Raw genomic sequence first — 14,578 nt, forward strand, 5'->3', positions numbered from 1 at the left:
ATGCTCCGGTTATCTTGTTTAATCTGCTAAAATATTTTTTCTCTTGTAATTACTCGACCTTAGAGGACGCGAAAAAAGTCAGAAGCTTCAAGGTCTCGAAGTGATCGAGATATCTTTGGTAGAAGATAGAGCAAAGTGTTCATTACAGAAGTGGTAATAGCAACGACAAATTAAGTGGAATATTATGTCTTACAATGGTACTTACATAGCGTGGCGATTAAGTATTTTTCCCCGCCATCTTCAAATTAACAAAGCAAAATTAATAAGTGAAAATTTACTTTCATATTATGTAAACATTACATGTTTGATTAAAAAAAAAAAACTGGCATTTACATCGATAAATGAGCGTGTAATTTTAATAAATTTGTACAAGTCGATTCCAAACTCTCAGGTCTCCAGTTTTTGACAGAATTTTCTTAGAAAATTTTCTTAGAAAAGGAGAAGGCGATCCCAAATTTCAAGCGTATACATATGTAGTAGGTACTTAATCGACATCAATGTTCGAGAAGAAAGCAGAGCACTTAATTCCGCTCGGTGGTCCCGTAACGACGTAATATCGTTCAGTTACTTGGAGTATTTTTATTACATTCCCGCGGCGGCATGGTACATAAGGGAGGAGGGTGGCTAGGGCACAGACGACAACGGTAGTCGAGGGGGCGGTTTGCTGGGCTTAGGAAGCTATGCTCACGATATAACGAGAGCCATTATGATAAGCGGATGCATAGATTAGACATAACTCGTTAACCCGGCTGTATGCGACGTCTACGATGAAAGACGAGGTATCGATAATCAAGGATGCTTCTATTTAACAGGAAATCAAGCAGTCTGTGTCTTACAAACTGTTCAAACGGGTGCAAAAATTCTTATCGACTTTCTAAAAATCTGCAATGTTTGTTTATGATTTATTATTGAATTATTACCATACGTAGGTTAGTGTCTTTATGAAACTTTCAACGAGGAAGATATTATGGAGATAAATGACAAAGTCTTTAATTATAGTCGGAGAAATTAAAACGTGGACACGTAAAATTTTGTCTGCAACCAAATTTCGTTCTCTGCTTTCGATTTAGTGTTTCGTGTAAAAATATTTCCTTTCCTCGTTGCACCACTGTAGCTCTATAGCAACCACCTTATATGATAATTCTTCGCTAAAATATTCTTTTTTATTTAACGAAAAAAGAAAAACTCAACCGCTCGTCTATTCGCTCTCTTCTCAGAATGCAAATTCGAAAAGTCTATTTTATTTGGATTCGTAATAGAGATTTAGGAGCTCGTCGACAGTAGTATTTTTATCAGACAAATTTGAAGACAATTGAACGCAGCCAGGCGGCAGAAAAGCGAGGAAGTGAACAAACAAGCTTGGTAAATTATCGGGGGAATACGAGTAGGAGGGTTAAGCGGGGTCGGTGAAAAGCCACGACGAAAGCTTGCAGGTAACTTAAGCGCACAACTGAAGGGAAATACGACGGAAAAGTTTCTAGAACAAAATGATACGACACTGCGTAAGATCCGCTTTGAAGTCAGGTCCGCGCCATTCTTTGTACAAATTGGAAGGAAAGCGCGGCGTAAAAAGCTCCGCTCCGCCCGGAGGTTAATACGTTTATGTAGGAAAAATTATTTTTAATTTTTTCTAGAACCGCCTCTGACGAGAGAGAAGTGTACAAGCACACGGGCGCAAGGGTGTGGCAGAATGCGCGGCACCGCCGTGTAAGAATTTCTTAATTAGATTCGAGCAGCTGCCCTCCGCGCTTCTCTTTCTTTTCTTCCGGCCAAGAAATTCCCCCGTAGCTCCGCGATAGTTGACACAGCGGCATACTAGTCGACGCGTGCTTCGCGTCCAAATATTCGAGCATTATTACACATTTTTCTCCTTTGAGATAATAGACTCTGTCAGATTTGTAATTGAGACTCTAATGAAACCACATACCTAAGAATATGATCTCGCAGATTTCACGCTCGAACCGGCTACCACGCCGCTGCGCTTGAATTAACAGCGCTGTAAGGGCTTGCGACGAACCGATTGCCTCGTGCGATCGAATTTCAAATCGGTATATCGTAAAATAAATTATAAATACCTGGTTGCAGGACTCGTTCTCCTTACATAGGACATGATAATTGATCCTGATCCCGATAAAAATCAGACAACATTATAGAAACTATTTACTAAAGCTTCGTATGAAAGCACCGAATTAACAGTTGGTCGAAAGAATCAGAGATAAATCGAATATCTTAAAATCTAAATCTGTCGCTTAGCATTAGTACCGAGAATGTTAAACCTATTCTTATCTCGGATCATTCATTTAAAAATCGTTACCGCTCTCTTCTGAATCGAGAAAAACCAACTGGGGAACGGAGGAGCACGATGAAATTTTGACATTTAGAAACACGTAAACCAGTTAGCAGCAGTTGGTGGGGATAGAGAACACGTATGGTCCAGCGCGACCGTGGTAGGGGTAGCCATAAATTTTGATAATACCAAAATTGTGACAGAACGAAGAAAAATCCCCGCGAGGCTGCGGTGCAAAGTGCGAATAAATCGTTGCGTGTGCCTTTGTCAACGAAACATGAAAGGTTGGGCGTGCAAAGGGGTAAGAGAGAGAGGTGGCCAACCCAAAGGGAAAAACCGAGCGAGAACGACGTGACGCGAACGGAAAGGGTAGGGAGAACAGACCGAGGCGCTGGGGTTGACCACGTCGTCTGGTTTTCGACCGACTCTCTGTCTGTCTCTCTCTTTCTCTCTCTCTCTCTCTCTGTCTCTCTATGCGTGCGTGCGTACATTTTTATCAATTATTAAGAACTGTGGCGTGCTTTTGCAACCGGGAACGTTGGTGATGGTAAAGTTGCTTTCGTCCTTGTCGCTGGTGTATCCACTGTAACCAGTCGACGATACCCTATGCCCATCGATTTTTTGTTTCTTTTTCCAACGCTCTTCCTCCTCCTCCTGCTTTTCCTCGTCTCACTGTCCCTTTCTTTCCTCCTGCCCTTTTTCTCTCTTCCCTCCGCTTTTCTCTCGTTCTCCATTTGCGTCAAACCCCTTTCTCTCGCTTTTTCTGCGTGATTCTCTCTTTTTCTTGCCCACCCCTCTGCACGCTCCTTGCCTGCCTCTGGCCAACGCTGTGCCGTGGACATTAATAACGGCCACGGCTAACCACCGTCAACCCCTTTTGCCAGCGTTACCGTGTCCAGCCACGGAAAGTGCGAGAGTAATAATAAAATATACGAAATGTAGGCGACCATCGTCGCCGCTCGTCCCCGGCTCGTCCCCGGCTCGTCCCCGTGAAAAACAAACACCGCGACACGCTTTGCTGTATTCCTTTCGTTATGCCGCCTGGGGTACGACGATCGTGAAAGATTAGGGTAATTTGCGTTAAATAACGACACGTCGGGATAACTAAGCAAAAGGCCGACGGGGCGGGACGAACCTCGCTTTCGACACTTTTCTCGGTGTTCGAATTAGAGATTTTCCTCCCGAGGATTGCGTTTAATTGTCAAGGTGTCGCTGGTCCTGACAACAACCACATAAATTGCGGAGAACGCATTTTTCCAGAAATGAAATGAAATCAATGTTATTCAATTATATTCGCAATGAAATAATAAGAGACACGTTTGTCCATATTCTTAGTGTTACTATAGGAAACGAAATCATATTTCACACATTTTAGTTGCTTCTAAGCTGTATTAATCAGCAATGTTGTTATATTACTGTACTTAAAACATCATGAAATTGCTATTGTAGACAGTTTATTTTTGATCGTGAAACTGAACAAGTAGAATAAGTAAGACAGTAGCCAGACAGGCAGCAGATCCAAAATGCACCGTTCATCGAACATTCGATACCTTTTATTTATTTATTTATATTAGAAAAAGGCATCAATAAATACAGAAATTATAGCATTTTCATCGAAAAAACAAACATCTTTTTAACATATAAAATAAATATTATATTTGCGTAAGCAATGTGTTGAAAATAGCAAAGTGTGCCTCTTCTATGCAGGTCAAACATCTGCTATTTCTTTAAACGTCTTAAATATTTTATTCGAACGATCGAAGGTATTCTAGTGAAAGAAATTGTCCACTTGGGAAAAACACTGGAAATTCATAACTTTGAAATATTTTGCGTCTCTTGCATAAAAACAATTAACCATATCGTAACCTTATGGTTCGTGCAAAAAATTACACGTGGACAATAACGAACCTTTTAATTACTGTTGACGAACACATGGATATACGTGTATCGTACTTAACTTATATCTGGCAGACGACCGTGCACAGCGTCAACGACGTTACTGGGAGATGCCCCCGAAAATTCATAAACTTTTCTGCATTGGACAGAACATTTTCCCATGTATTTAAATTTTAACGAGGACACGCCTAAAGACGGATGGACAAAGTGTATAAAGACGAGACCAGTTAGAGGAAAAAGAATTTTTCGTCTGCGACTTTTAAAAACTTTTCTCACGGAACTCACGGAATTTTTTTAGAACTTTGAGCTTAGTAATATTGAATTCTGAATGCGAGCTTAGCAAGTCACGTTCAATTTATCATTATGTAAGACATATTTTATATAACAACAATCTTTTAATAATAAATATATAATGTTTTCCTACTTTTTAGGGTATACAATGAAACGATAAGCATTCGGAAGGCAAGATGGCATCCAGGATCTACGAATGACTCCCATTTGCTAGTTCTAACATCTGATAATACATTTCGGTAATTAAGAATTATTCTTATACAATAACTCTTATAAAATTCCATTAATCTTCTAAGTCTGCTAAACGTTATTATATACTTGGATTAGACTAACGTTTCTTATACGTCACGAGTATAATTTAGTCTTTCCGTCTAATTTTAGTCTTTCGTTCAAGATTTCTGAAATTTCTCGTTCGTTCAATCGTTAATCGAACAAGAAGTTTTGTACGGTTGGCTTAAAATATACCAGAAAATATCTTAAAACTAATAATAAGTATAATTTCATCTTCTGCCAGTTTATACGAATGCGAAGTAGGTAATAGACCAAAGTGCCTAAAATCCTGGAAAGTTGGTCGTGTACCATTTGGTTCGCCATCGAGGATACCAGACTTCACATCTTTGGGCGACATAGCGGTGGACTTTGATTTCGCAACGCCTACTCTACGCAGGCCAGAACTGTTTATTGGCAAAGACATCAACAAGGTATAGTTCTAAGACTAAGAAATATTATAAAATAGCGCTAAAATAGTACTATACGAAGAAATTTTATCGAGTATTATATTTCAGGATAATGTGGTTGATTGGAATCAAATTGAATGGCCGATTCTGGTTCTACGTGGAAATGGAGAAGTGCTTATCGTTCGTGGAGATATTTTGCACGATGTGTACGTGATTATATGTTCCTTTCGTCTCTGAAATTTCTACCGGTATTCGTATTAATTGATCGAACTTTTTACATCGCGTTATCATCTTATTTTTTTTATATAGGTTTAGTCCTTTTTGGTGTTATCATATCATAACATTGTATAAAAATTATAAGAACTTCAATTTCCTCCTCGATGTAATGATTCTTTCACGTGTGCTTATTAATTTGATTAAGACATGAAAATCCAGTGGTATCGGGATCACTCTCTATGTATCCTCCGGCCGACGATAATTATGGAATAGACTCATGTTCCATCATGTGTCTGCAAACTACACCGCCGATAGTGGTCGTCGCTATGTGTACTGGGAAGATTTATCATGCGATTTTGTTGAAAGAAGAAACAATCAACGACGATGATAACGATAGAACGGTGAGTGTCCTTTTTAAGTTGTTCCTTGCAATTTGTTTTTTACACTTACGTAGTGTTTTGTAATTCGTAATCCAATGAATCTTCTGTGTTTCGAAATTTGCAGATTCATCGAATCACACATAATCTTTTAGGAGAAGATATTTCTTATAAAAATTTGAAATTAATTAATTCTATGTATTTAATCAATATTTGTGGCTTTCAGACTTGGTCACAGTATGGTTCGACTTACAATTTTCACACACCAGAGGATGCATTATATGTTTATGAATGCGTGGAAATAGATCTAGGTCTGTTTTTCGCAGATAACGATGAAAAATATAATTGTCCGATACATCTTCACGCTGACAAGCATAACAAGTCGAGGTAAGTTTTCCATTCCTTTTCTCTATCTATTCCTTTTATAGTTATTCCGTATCCATAAGCGTAATAAATATGAAATTTATTTATAGGTATTTCTGTTCTCACAATGCTGGAATCCACATGATCACTCTGCCGATGGTTTCTCAGTTAGATGAATACATAAACGCTTCGAAAGGTAAAAAAGATTAATTTTTCGATTAATTTACATTTTTGATTCTGTTCATTTTATCGAGCTGCAAGAAAAACGTATATTTATATTTATATGTATATTTATTGAAATTTACTCTGTGTGGTCCGAATACTGTTTCTGAAAGTAAATTCTTTCAGAAAACGAAGATACATGTTTACCATCGCTATCGAATCAACCCAGTTTGCAGTACTTAATCTGTAGAAGAACCAAGCACACAGAACAGAACGAAGCTACACCAATTCTTGGATTTGGACTACTGCAGGAGCCATGCGTTTTAGTAGCTTTGTTACATACCGGTGATGTCGTCACCCGTTCTGTTATCGATCTTTACTACTTTCCAGAGATCGAACTTCCAGAGCTTATAATTGACAAAAACAAGAAAGTGAGCAATCCATTTTTTCTTCAGTTATTTAATGACCATCCTATATATTTATATCACACAAACTAAACAAAACCTTCTGCTATTGTCATGTAGAATTTAATACATAATCTGATATAAATTATAGGTAAACAAGGAGACGTTCGACGTGTACATAAAAAGGTTGTTGAAACGTGAAACATCACAACCCCTTATCAAAATTGGTTCGAAATCTGTCACTCCACGGGAATGTTTACAGGTATTAAATAATATAAATAAATAAATGATTGATTTCAACGAAAATAAAAAAAAAATGATTTCCGTAATTAGCTTTTATATCACGCCACGGATGTCTTTCGTAAAGAATATTTTGTCAAACATGATACAGTGAGGAAAGAAATCGGGAAGAAAATGCGTGCATTGAAAGTAATAAAAACCCAGTTATTAAAAGAATTAGATACTTTGTTAGAAACAAAGAAAAAATTGCATCAGACTGCTGAACAGTTGGCCGAAAAGTATGAAGATATTAAGGATGAGCAAGAAAAATTAGCGCAAAGGTAAGTCACGCAATTAGTCTGAACTCTAAATCATAAATCTTGTTAGTATTTCCGATCTTTAACAAAACGTGTTAACAAAACATTACACTGTTATGGTTACTATACCGATAATATGTTACAATAATTTACTATGAAAGCTTATGGGTTTACAGAGCAAAAGAAGTATTACGACTAGTGAATTACAAGGAACCGTCTATGACTCCTATTGAAAGAGCAGAAGCAGAGGAATTAAGGAAAATGGAAATAAAAATAGAAGAAATGAAAATCAAATTGCTAGAACTGAAAACGAAATTGGAGCAAACTGGGCCTACAGAGAATAATGAAAGCATTGGAAAGAAAAGAGAAATCGTTTTTAGAGGTGATCAAGAAAATGCTATCAAAAACAACCTGGGACAAATGTGTGTACTGTTATTGTGTAATGAAAATATATTAATTAGATATACAGTAAAAGATCTGTTTTTTTTTTTATTTCACAGGGCAAAAGATATAAAAGAGTTAGTTACAGAAGTTAAAAAGTTGGAGGAAGAAGTGAGCATTTGAATTGAATGATAAAGTGTATTACTATCATTATTTTCAAACAATTGTAAATTACTTTACCTCAAAATATAGGATTTTCGTATAATAAAAAATGATTTTATTTGCAAAATAATTTATTACACTACCTATACATTTATCCTATATCAACCACATTATTGGCATAAAGAATACTTCCGATAACTTCTCGCTTTGAATGTCTCTTTTAAGTATTAATATAGAAGAACATACATACATCAGATGCAATACAAATGATATCAACTTTAAATGACGAGATATTAAACATTATTGTATTACTTTAATTTCAAGTACATTTATCAAGAAATTAAATTATTAGTGTAATTGACAAACTAATTGTTAAATAAAATTAAATCAATTAGCAACGTTTCTTTCAATAATTTTATCATTACACTTGTGAAAACATTCGATTTGTTTCAAAAACGATTTTCGCGCAATTTTTCTTAACAAAGAAAAAATCCTACCAATTTATCTGCATGTTATTTCTGTAATCATATTCCTTCAACCACAAAGCATTGTTCAAGGCACAAAAATATAATGAGAAACATCATTAGAATCTTCCATAACTTTTGACTGTAGCAATTTAATCTCAAGTCTCAACTTTTCTTTTTCCATTTCTTGTTTTCGTATCTCGTTTGAATAACAATTGATCTGTAACTTTAATTTGTCCTTTTTAAGTTTTAACATTTCAGTTTCATGATACAGTTTCCCTTTCTCTGCACGAAGTACTGCCAGTTGCTCCTGAAGTAACTGATGACTGGCTTCGTCCGATAATATTACTTCCGATGTATCGACATCTGCTTTTAAAGTCGTTGTCGATTTTGAACCATTTATTTCGCTCTCAGGCCCACTATCAGGCTCTGCCTCGGCATTTGTAGCCTCTTTCATGATCCAAATCCTAGAGTCTGTAGATTCATTAAAAGTATTTGGTGACGATTTTGCAGTTTGGTGTGACTGAGGTGTAAGAGATCTACTTTGTTGTTTAGGTGAGGTAGACGTTCCCTTTATTTTTTCTATGTCAGTAGTAGGCTGAATGGTTTCAATATCTAAAACTGACACATCATGATAACATAATATCATATGTTCTTTTCTCCAAAAATAAAAACATTATGATTACAATTAATTTCAATTACAATTAATTATAATTACCTCTGGTACTGGGAGACTGGTTACCATCTACATTATGTGACAAATGATTGTTACAATAGGTATTAAATTCTCTCTCATCTACGAAAACAGAACCATCAGCGTTCACAATGGACTCAACAATTACAGATGGATCTCCATCTTGCATCACTAACTCTCCTACAATTTCACCATTTGCTGCTATAATATCCCCGTCATTATTTGTTCTTAACAGTTCACCTTCTGTTGTATCAATTTCATCCACTACTTCTTCTTGAGTTAATTGACCACTGTAGGAATCATCACCATCATTTCCTTCACTTACTTCCAATTCTGTTGGTAATCCCTGAAAAATAATTTATTTAATAAATATACTAATGAATTTTGTATCATGAAATTTAGCTGTCTCACATCCTGTCCCCAAGGAGATTCTTGTTCCTTTTTTATCCTTTTTATCGTTTGTGCAATTTCATCTTCAGATTCTGAATACACTTTCCCATCATTGTTTCTCCCTTGCATTTTCTCTATATCATGAATTTTTTTAAACAGTTGATATGCTCTCTCAGGTGTTATATTCCTCTTTTGTTTATTAGCAGCTGCTATATTAAATAAATCTTTGGAGCGAAGTATCTTGTTTGTTCGTAATCGTACATATTCTTTTAATCTTTTGCGATCAATGTGTAACTGCATAAGATCTTGTACTTCCTGCTTAATTTCACCGCATAATTTCCTTTCTTGTGGAAGATTCTTAAACAGTTCCTAATAAAAGGAAGATAGAATCAAATACACTATTATAAAACTTAACTTAGTATAATTTTATTACTACCATTTACCTCTGAGATTTCATGATTATGTTCATTATTGACACTAGTTACCTCTAGCTTTGTACCATCTTTTGATGCTCTTAACATAATATGAGCAGGGCAATTTGTTCTTATCGATCTAAATAAAACAATGATGTTTATAAAATATAATTGATGATATGAATATGTTTTCTTATATCCATTTAGTAGGACAAAATAATTATCATAGGAATCTAATTTGAATAGTATATAATTTTATAAACTAACTGAGACTGTCTTCTACCAGCTCCACGTGGTAAAAACTTCTGACCGCCATAAATACATGCATATTTGACAGAATAATATTTTAAACGCTCGCTTATTGGACGAGCAGTTTTCATATGAGCTCCACTAACTGTTCTGCTATCTCTCCTCCAGTAGTGGACCAGACTACGCTTTGAGAACTTCTCCAGTTTATGTTCTAATTCTTCATAACTATCAAACATTTCTCCCAAATGAAAAGATACATCCTCATCTTCCACAGTATTTATATCCATCATAAAAGTGACAGTTAACAGTCTATTTTATAAATAAATATGTATTACTTGTTAGTCAAAGAATAGGTATAAAGTACATTGTAAGGTTATTTGTATTCATTAGTATTCATTTTCGTGTCATTTTACAGGAAATAAATGTTGCAAAAAAGCGAGCGTTCTAAAAATCTAAATCGAATCTTGTATAGTCGTTAAAGACCATGTATTATATGTTAAAAATAAAATGAAGGTTAGAATATGTTGGGACAAATGAAATAACATCATTGAAATTATTGTTTGCATTATTGTTTAATTCGACTTCTACTAACGAAAAAAATCTCTCGATAGGAATAAATTTGAAGCAAACACATTGTTTCTCTTATTCGAAACTTTGAGGTTAGATTTCAATTTGATTGGCGTGGTAGAAGCCAGGACGACGAAACCGTGAATACAGCCAAATAGAATTACTCAAGAGCCGGACAAAGACAGGCGGGATTTTTTGTCTTCTACTAATTTTCAATCTTTACAGTGCGACTTACGTCCTGTCATATTTTTTATATCATTTTTTCTATAATATCTATATAATGTTCTATAATATCCAATTGTCACAAAAACCTGTACCTTGATTTTGCGCCATTTCTAATACAGAACAAGTGACTGAACTACAGCGCAACTGTTGTAATTTATTGCACATTCAGATATTTTTTTAGATTTAGGGTAATTTGATCCCGGTCACAAAATAATTTGCCAATATTTCTCACAAACATAAATTCATTTATTATCCTTGATATCAAATAAACAAAAGTTATATAAACTGTTATAAAACATAATAACCTATCATTTAGTATTACAACAAAGTGATAAGTCAACGATATATTCAAAATAATATTTATTGATATTAATATACAGATTTTTTGAGAGATGTCTTCGGGTAGCTTACAAATTTCTAGATTACATGAAACTTTATCTTTTACTATTTTTATACATAAATTTTTATGTATTTTCAAAATAGAATTATAAACCGAAGAATATAATTATTAATGTAGCCAGTCATTATCATCTTCTGTATCTATGGGGGGAATGGGTGGTGGTTCATTTTGTAATATAGAAGATACCTGTAGAAAAACATGATTTAAAATACATCTGGAATTAAAATGGATATGAATAAAAATAATTATATAATTATTTTCTTAAAACCTGTCTGAAGTCAGAAATTTTTGGTTCCGTATTACTAATTTTTGAAGTATCAGTTTCTGTATTATTAGTAGGTAATTCTAATTCAACATCATTAGTTTCATCAGTATTATATAAAACTTGTAATGTAACATTCTAGAATTATATTTTCATTAAAGATTATAAGGAATAGTATATAAGTATATATGAATTAACTTGTTCATATACTTACTTTTATTGTAGTTGCTATTATTGTTCTTATATAACTTATAGAGTAGTATTCGTCTACAAATTTATCTGATAAAATGTGGTAAATTCTATTCATTATATATTTGATTTCCTTGTTTTTATTATTATTCTAAGAAATACAATCATAAATATTAAAATATATAAAAAAAAGTATAGCATAAGAACAGTAGATGAAAAGCCTTACTTCATTTACTTCTTTAGAACTTGTAGCTTGCTCAGTGCTGCTGCATTCTTCAGAAAGCTTAAGCATTTTGTTTTCTAATACCACTGTTTCTTCCTTATATCTGTTATTAAGTTCCTTCGCTTCTTCTAAATCTTTCTTCATGTTACTGAATGCAATATTTGCATCTTTTAAAGATATTTCTAATTCTTTAATAGTTTTGTGCAAGTTCTCATTAATTTGTACTAAAGATTGTTTCTGAGTTTCAAGATCTTTTACTTGTTCTGCATAAAAAATTGAACTAATATATAATCAATATACCGTTATATGACTAATAAGAGTATTCATTTTACCTTTTGATTCATTTAATTCTTTTTCCAATATGCTTATTCTCTCCCTCATTTCATTTAATTGAGTGAAATTATCAGTAGCTATATTAGCTATATTCTTGTATGGTTGACTAACCTTTTCTTCAGATGTACTCATGGCTAACAACATTTTCAGAATATTATCCAAAGCCGTTTTATCTTTTATAGGAGATGTAGCATTTTGAAGTTCAAGAACATGAAACTATATATGACACATAATAGTATTTTGATAAATAAATGTAAGTTTTTCAGCATATATGTACCTTGTCAAGCATTTTTTGCACATTATCAGCTATCTTAGACATTCCCATTCTGAGTTCTGCATTTGTCATTCGAGTTTCAGACAATAACATATTTAACCCTGGATCTATTATTGTTGGTACTGTTGAAGTTACTGTCTGTGACTGTAATGAATATACCTGACCATCCATGGTAATAAAGTTTGGCTACAATAAATCCACATGTTAATAATACAAGATAATTATCAAGTATAAATATATTTCTCAATATATTTAAATTTATATACTTGTATTTGCGTGGGAGGCCATTGAGGAGTAATCACAGATGGATTAACAAAAGATTTACAAGCAGTATTTGTTGTTGATACATCACTTTTTAGTTTTAATTCCTTATGTGAATTTTTTAATATTTCATCTTCAGATTCTACTGGAGATTGTTTTTTCTGTAATTCTTCTTGAAATGATTCGATCTAAGATTACGAGATTATAAAATTAAATCAAAATATAAATTAAATTTTGCTGCAAATATATTATTTAAAATTATATTAAACATTTACTTACCTTCTTTTGACGAATCGGTTTATATGGTATGTCATCCTACAAATATGTTATTCATTATTGACTTGATTCAATTACATGTATATATAACTAGACTAAAAGCACTTGAGTATACTTCAGTATCTTCAGAGTCAGTAGTAGTAGATGGGAGTTTTGGTAATATAGATTGTCCCATTTTTGCCATTCGTGATATAATAGAAGCTTTACCACTTGGAATTTTATGCAAATGGGCAGTTTCCCCAGATGTTTGTATATCTACTACTTGTACTTCTATTAAGATATCTCTCTCCTTAGGAAATCCTGGTCCTAGACTAATCTATAAAACAATCATGTTTAAAATACATGTGCATTTACAATGTACTGTTGATTATTAAAACCTCATGTAAAACCTGTTTATTAGAAGGCACAAATAATATTCTTTTTAATCCTTTAACGCTCCCTAAAAGTGTTCTTTCCCAATTATCATCGACAGATATTTCTACTGTCATTGTTTGAAGTGTTGTGGGAATGTCTTTAAGAGGCTGTGTTATTTCCGTTACAATGAAATATTTGATGGATATATTGTCTCCTTCTTTTACTGTTACATCTTTATTAACTGGTGATAAATCTTGATAAAGTACATTTTCCATTCTCCCATTTTTTGAAAAATATCTTGCTAAACCTACTTCTCTGGCAAATTCTATGCAAATATCATTATTTTCAAATAAAATTGACCAGTTCTCCTTATTGCTATCATAATAACTTGAATAACTGTTTGGCTGTATTACATATAAAAAATCTGGTGTTAATGTAACAACTGATACATGTTCTTGTTTGCTTTTATATAATACAATTTGATATATTCTTGTTGCAAGATTTCCTGTAAGAGCCATACCAAGCTTGCCAATTGAAATGTAAGCCCCATTTTGCCTATAAGTAACATTAATTATTACATATCCAAAACGAACAATTAAAATAAGAAAATATACTCAAACTCACAATTTGAAAGCATGTACTGCTTTAGCTATTATGACTTCTGTTTTGTTCGAAATTGTTTGAATCAAAGTACGGTGTGTATTTAATTTTTTAGAAATTTGTTTTGTCGAAGAGCAACTATCTAGTGTCTTAGCTTGTAATCCAAAAATAGCAGCCAAATTTGATCTAAAGTAAAAAATATACACTTATTCTAAGCATGTCCTTGCAATTACTAATTAATTGAATTAAAATTAAAGAAACCACAAGAAAAGAATAATATTAAATTTTATAGTGGTTATAAAGTCTATAACCTTCGTATAAATTATATTTCGTACGAGTCATATCCAATTTTTTTAATGTTATATATTAATACAATTAGTAGTTTATGAAGAAAGTAAACATACCCTGCTGCTGGCATAAAATCAGATTCATCATTGTCTCGTAAAATTTTATCGAGATTTGGTACTTGAACATTTCCTACATTCATGACTATAAATTAAATTTCTTAAATAAGAATTTTTTCTGTGCACTAAAAGAACAAGGAAAAATATTAACTTAAACTACCTATAAACAGTAAATGACACTTTGTTACGTACAAACTACATGACTAATAAAATCAACGACAGGTGGCGTAGTACTTTCTATTCACAAA

General features: G+C 33.4%; 3 protein-coding genes across 5 annotated transcripts in view; 1 reads left to right on the forward strand and 2 right to left on the reverse strand.

Moving 5' to 3' along the window:
• The window catches only part of LOC126920463 (nuclear pore complex protein Nup88), a 71,399-nt gene extending 63,517 nt beyond the window's left edge, over positions 1–7,882 (forward strand). The window contains exons 3-13 of the mRNA XM_050730840.1: positions 4,615–4,713; positions 4,989–5,175; positions 5,260–5,357; positions 5,573–5,768; positions 5,971–6,131; positions 6,218–6,303; positions 6,456–6,700; positions 6,825–6,935; positions 7,007–7,233; positions 7,386–7,631; positions 7,710–7,882. Coding sequence (XP_050586797.1) covers positions 4,615–4,713; positions 4,989–5,175; positions 5,260–5,357; positions 5,573–5,768; positions 5,971–6,131; positions 6,218–6,303; positions 6,456–6,700; positions 6,825–6,935; positions 7,007–7,233; positions 7,386–7,631; positions 7,710–7,773 — 1,720 coding nt within the window. The 3' untranslated portion in view covers positions 7,774–7,882. The remainder of the gene's footprint in view (positions 1–4,614; positions 4,714–4,988; positions 5,176–5,259; positions 5,358–5,572; positions 5,769–5,970; positions 6,132–6,217; positions 6,304–6,455; positions 6,701–6,824; positions 6,936–7,006; positions 7,234–7,385; positions 7,632–7,709) is intronic.
• On the reverse strand, positions 7,866–10,906 carry LOC126920465 (uncharacterized). Of its 3 annotated transcripts, none has more exons than XM_050730842.1 (6): positions 10,847–10,906; positions 9,981–10,271; positions 9,744–9,852; positions 9,322–9,669; positions 8,935–9,256; positions 7,866–8,837 (listed from the first exon to the last, which is right to left on the reverse strand). In XM_050730842.1, the coding sequence occupies exons 2-6, from the start codon at positions 10,250–10,252 to the stop codon at positions 8,305–8,307; spliced, it is 1,584 nt and encodes a 527-aa protein (XP_050586799.1). In that variant the 5' UTR covers positions 10,253–10,271; positions 10,847–10,906; the 3' UTR covers positions 7,866–8,304. The 3 variants fall into 3 exon arrangements, with proteins under 3 accessions (XP_050586799.1, XP_050586800.1, XP_050586798.1); XM_050730843.1 differs by lacking the exon at positions 10,847–10,906 and adding an exon at positions 10,765–10,782; XM_050730841.1 differs by lacking the exon at positions 10,847–10,906 and adding an exon at positions 10,555–10,726.
• Positions 10,907–11,099: 193 nt separating this feature from the next.
• Positions 11,100–14,542, reverse strand: LOC126920462 (FK506-binding protein 15). Its single transcript, XM_050730839.1, has 12 exons — positions 14,331–14,542; positions 13,951–14,112; positions 13,362–13,881; positions 13,088–13,288; positions 12,976–13,011; positions 12,702–12,884; positions 12,439–12,621; positions 12,161–12,377; positions 11,832–12,091; positions 11,631–11,756; positions 11,423–11,554; positions 11,100–11,340 (listed from the first exon to the last, which is right to left on the reverse strand). Exons 1-12 carry the CDS (start codon positions 14,411–14,413, stop codon positions 11,263–11,265), a joined length of 2,181 nt encoding a protein of 726 aa, XP_050586796.1. The 5' UTR covers positions 14,414–14,542; the 3' UTR covers positions 11,100–11,262.
• Positions 14,543–14,578: the final 36 nt, after the last annotated feature.

This window comes from Bombus affinis, chromosome 9 (genome assembly GCF_024516045.1).
Source record: "Bombus affinis isolate iyBomAffi1 chromosome 9, iyBomAffi1.2, whole genome shotgun sequence".
NCBI classification, from domain to species: domain Eukaryota; kingdom Metazoa; phylum Arthropoda; class Insecta; order Hymenoptera; family Apidae; genus Bombus; species Bombus affinis.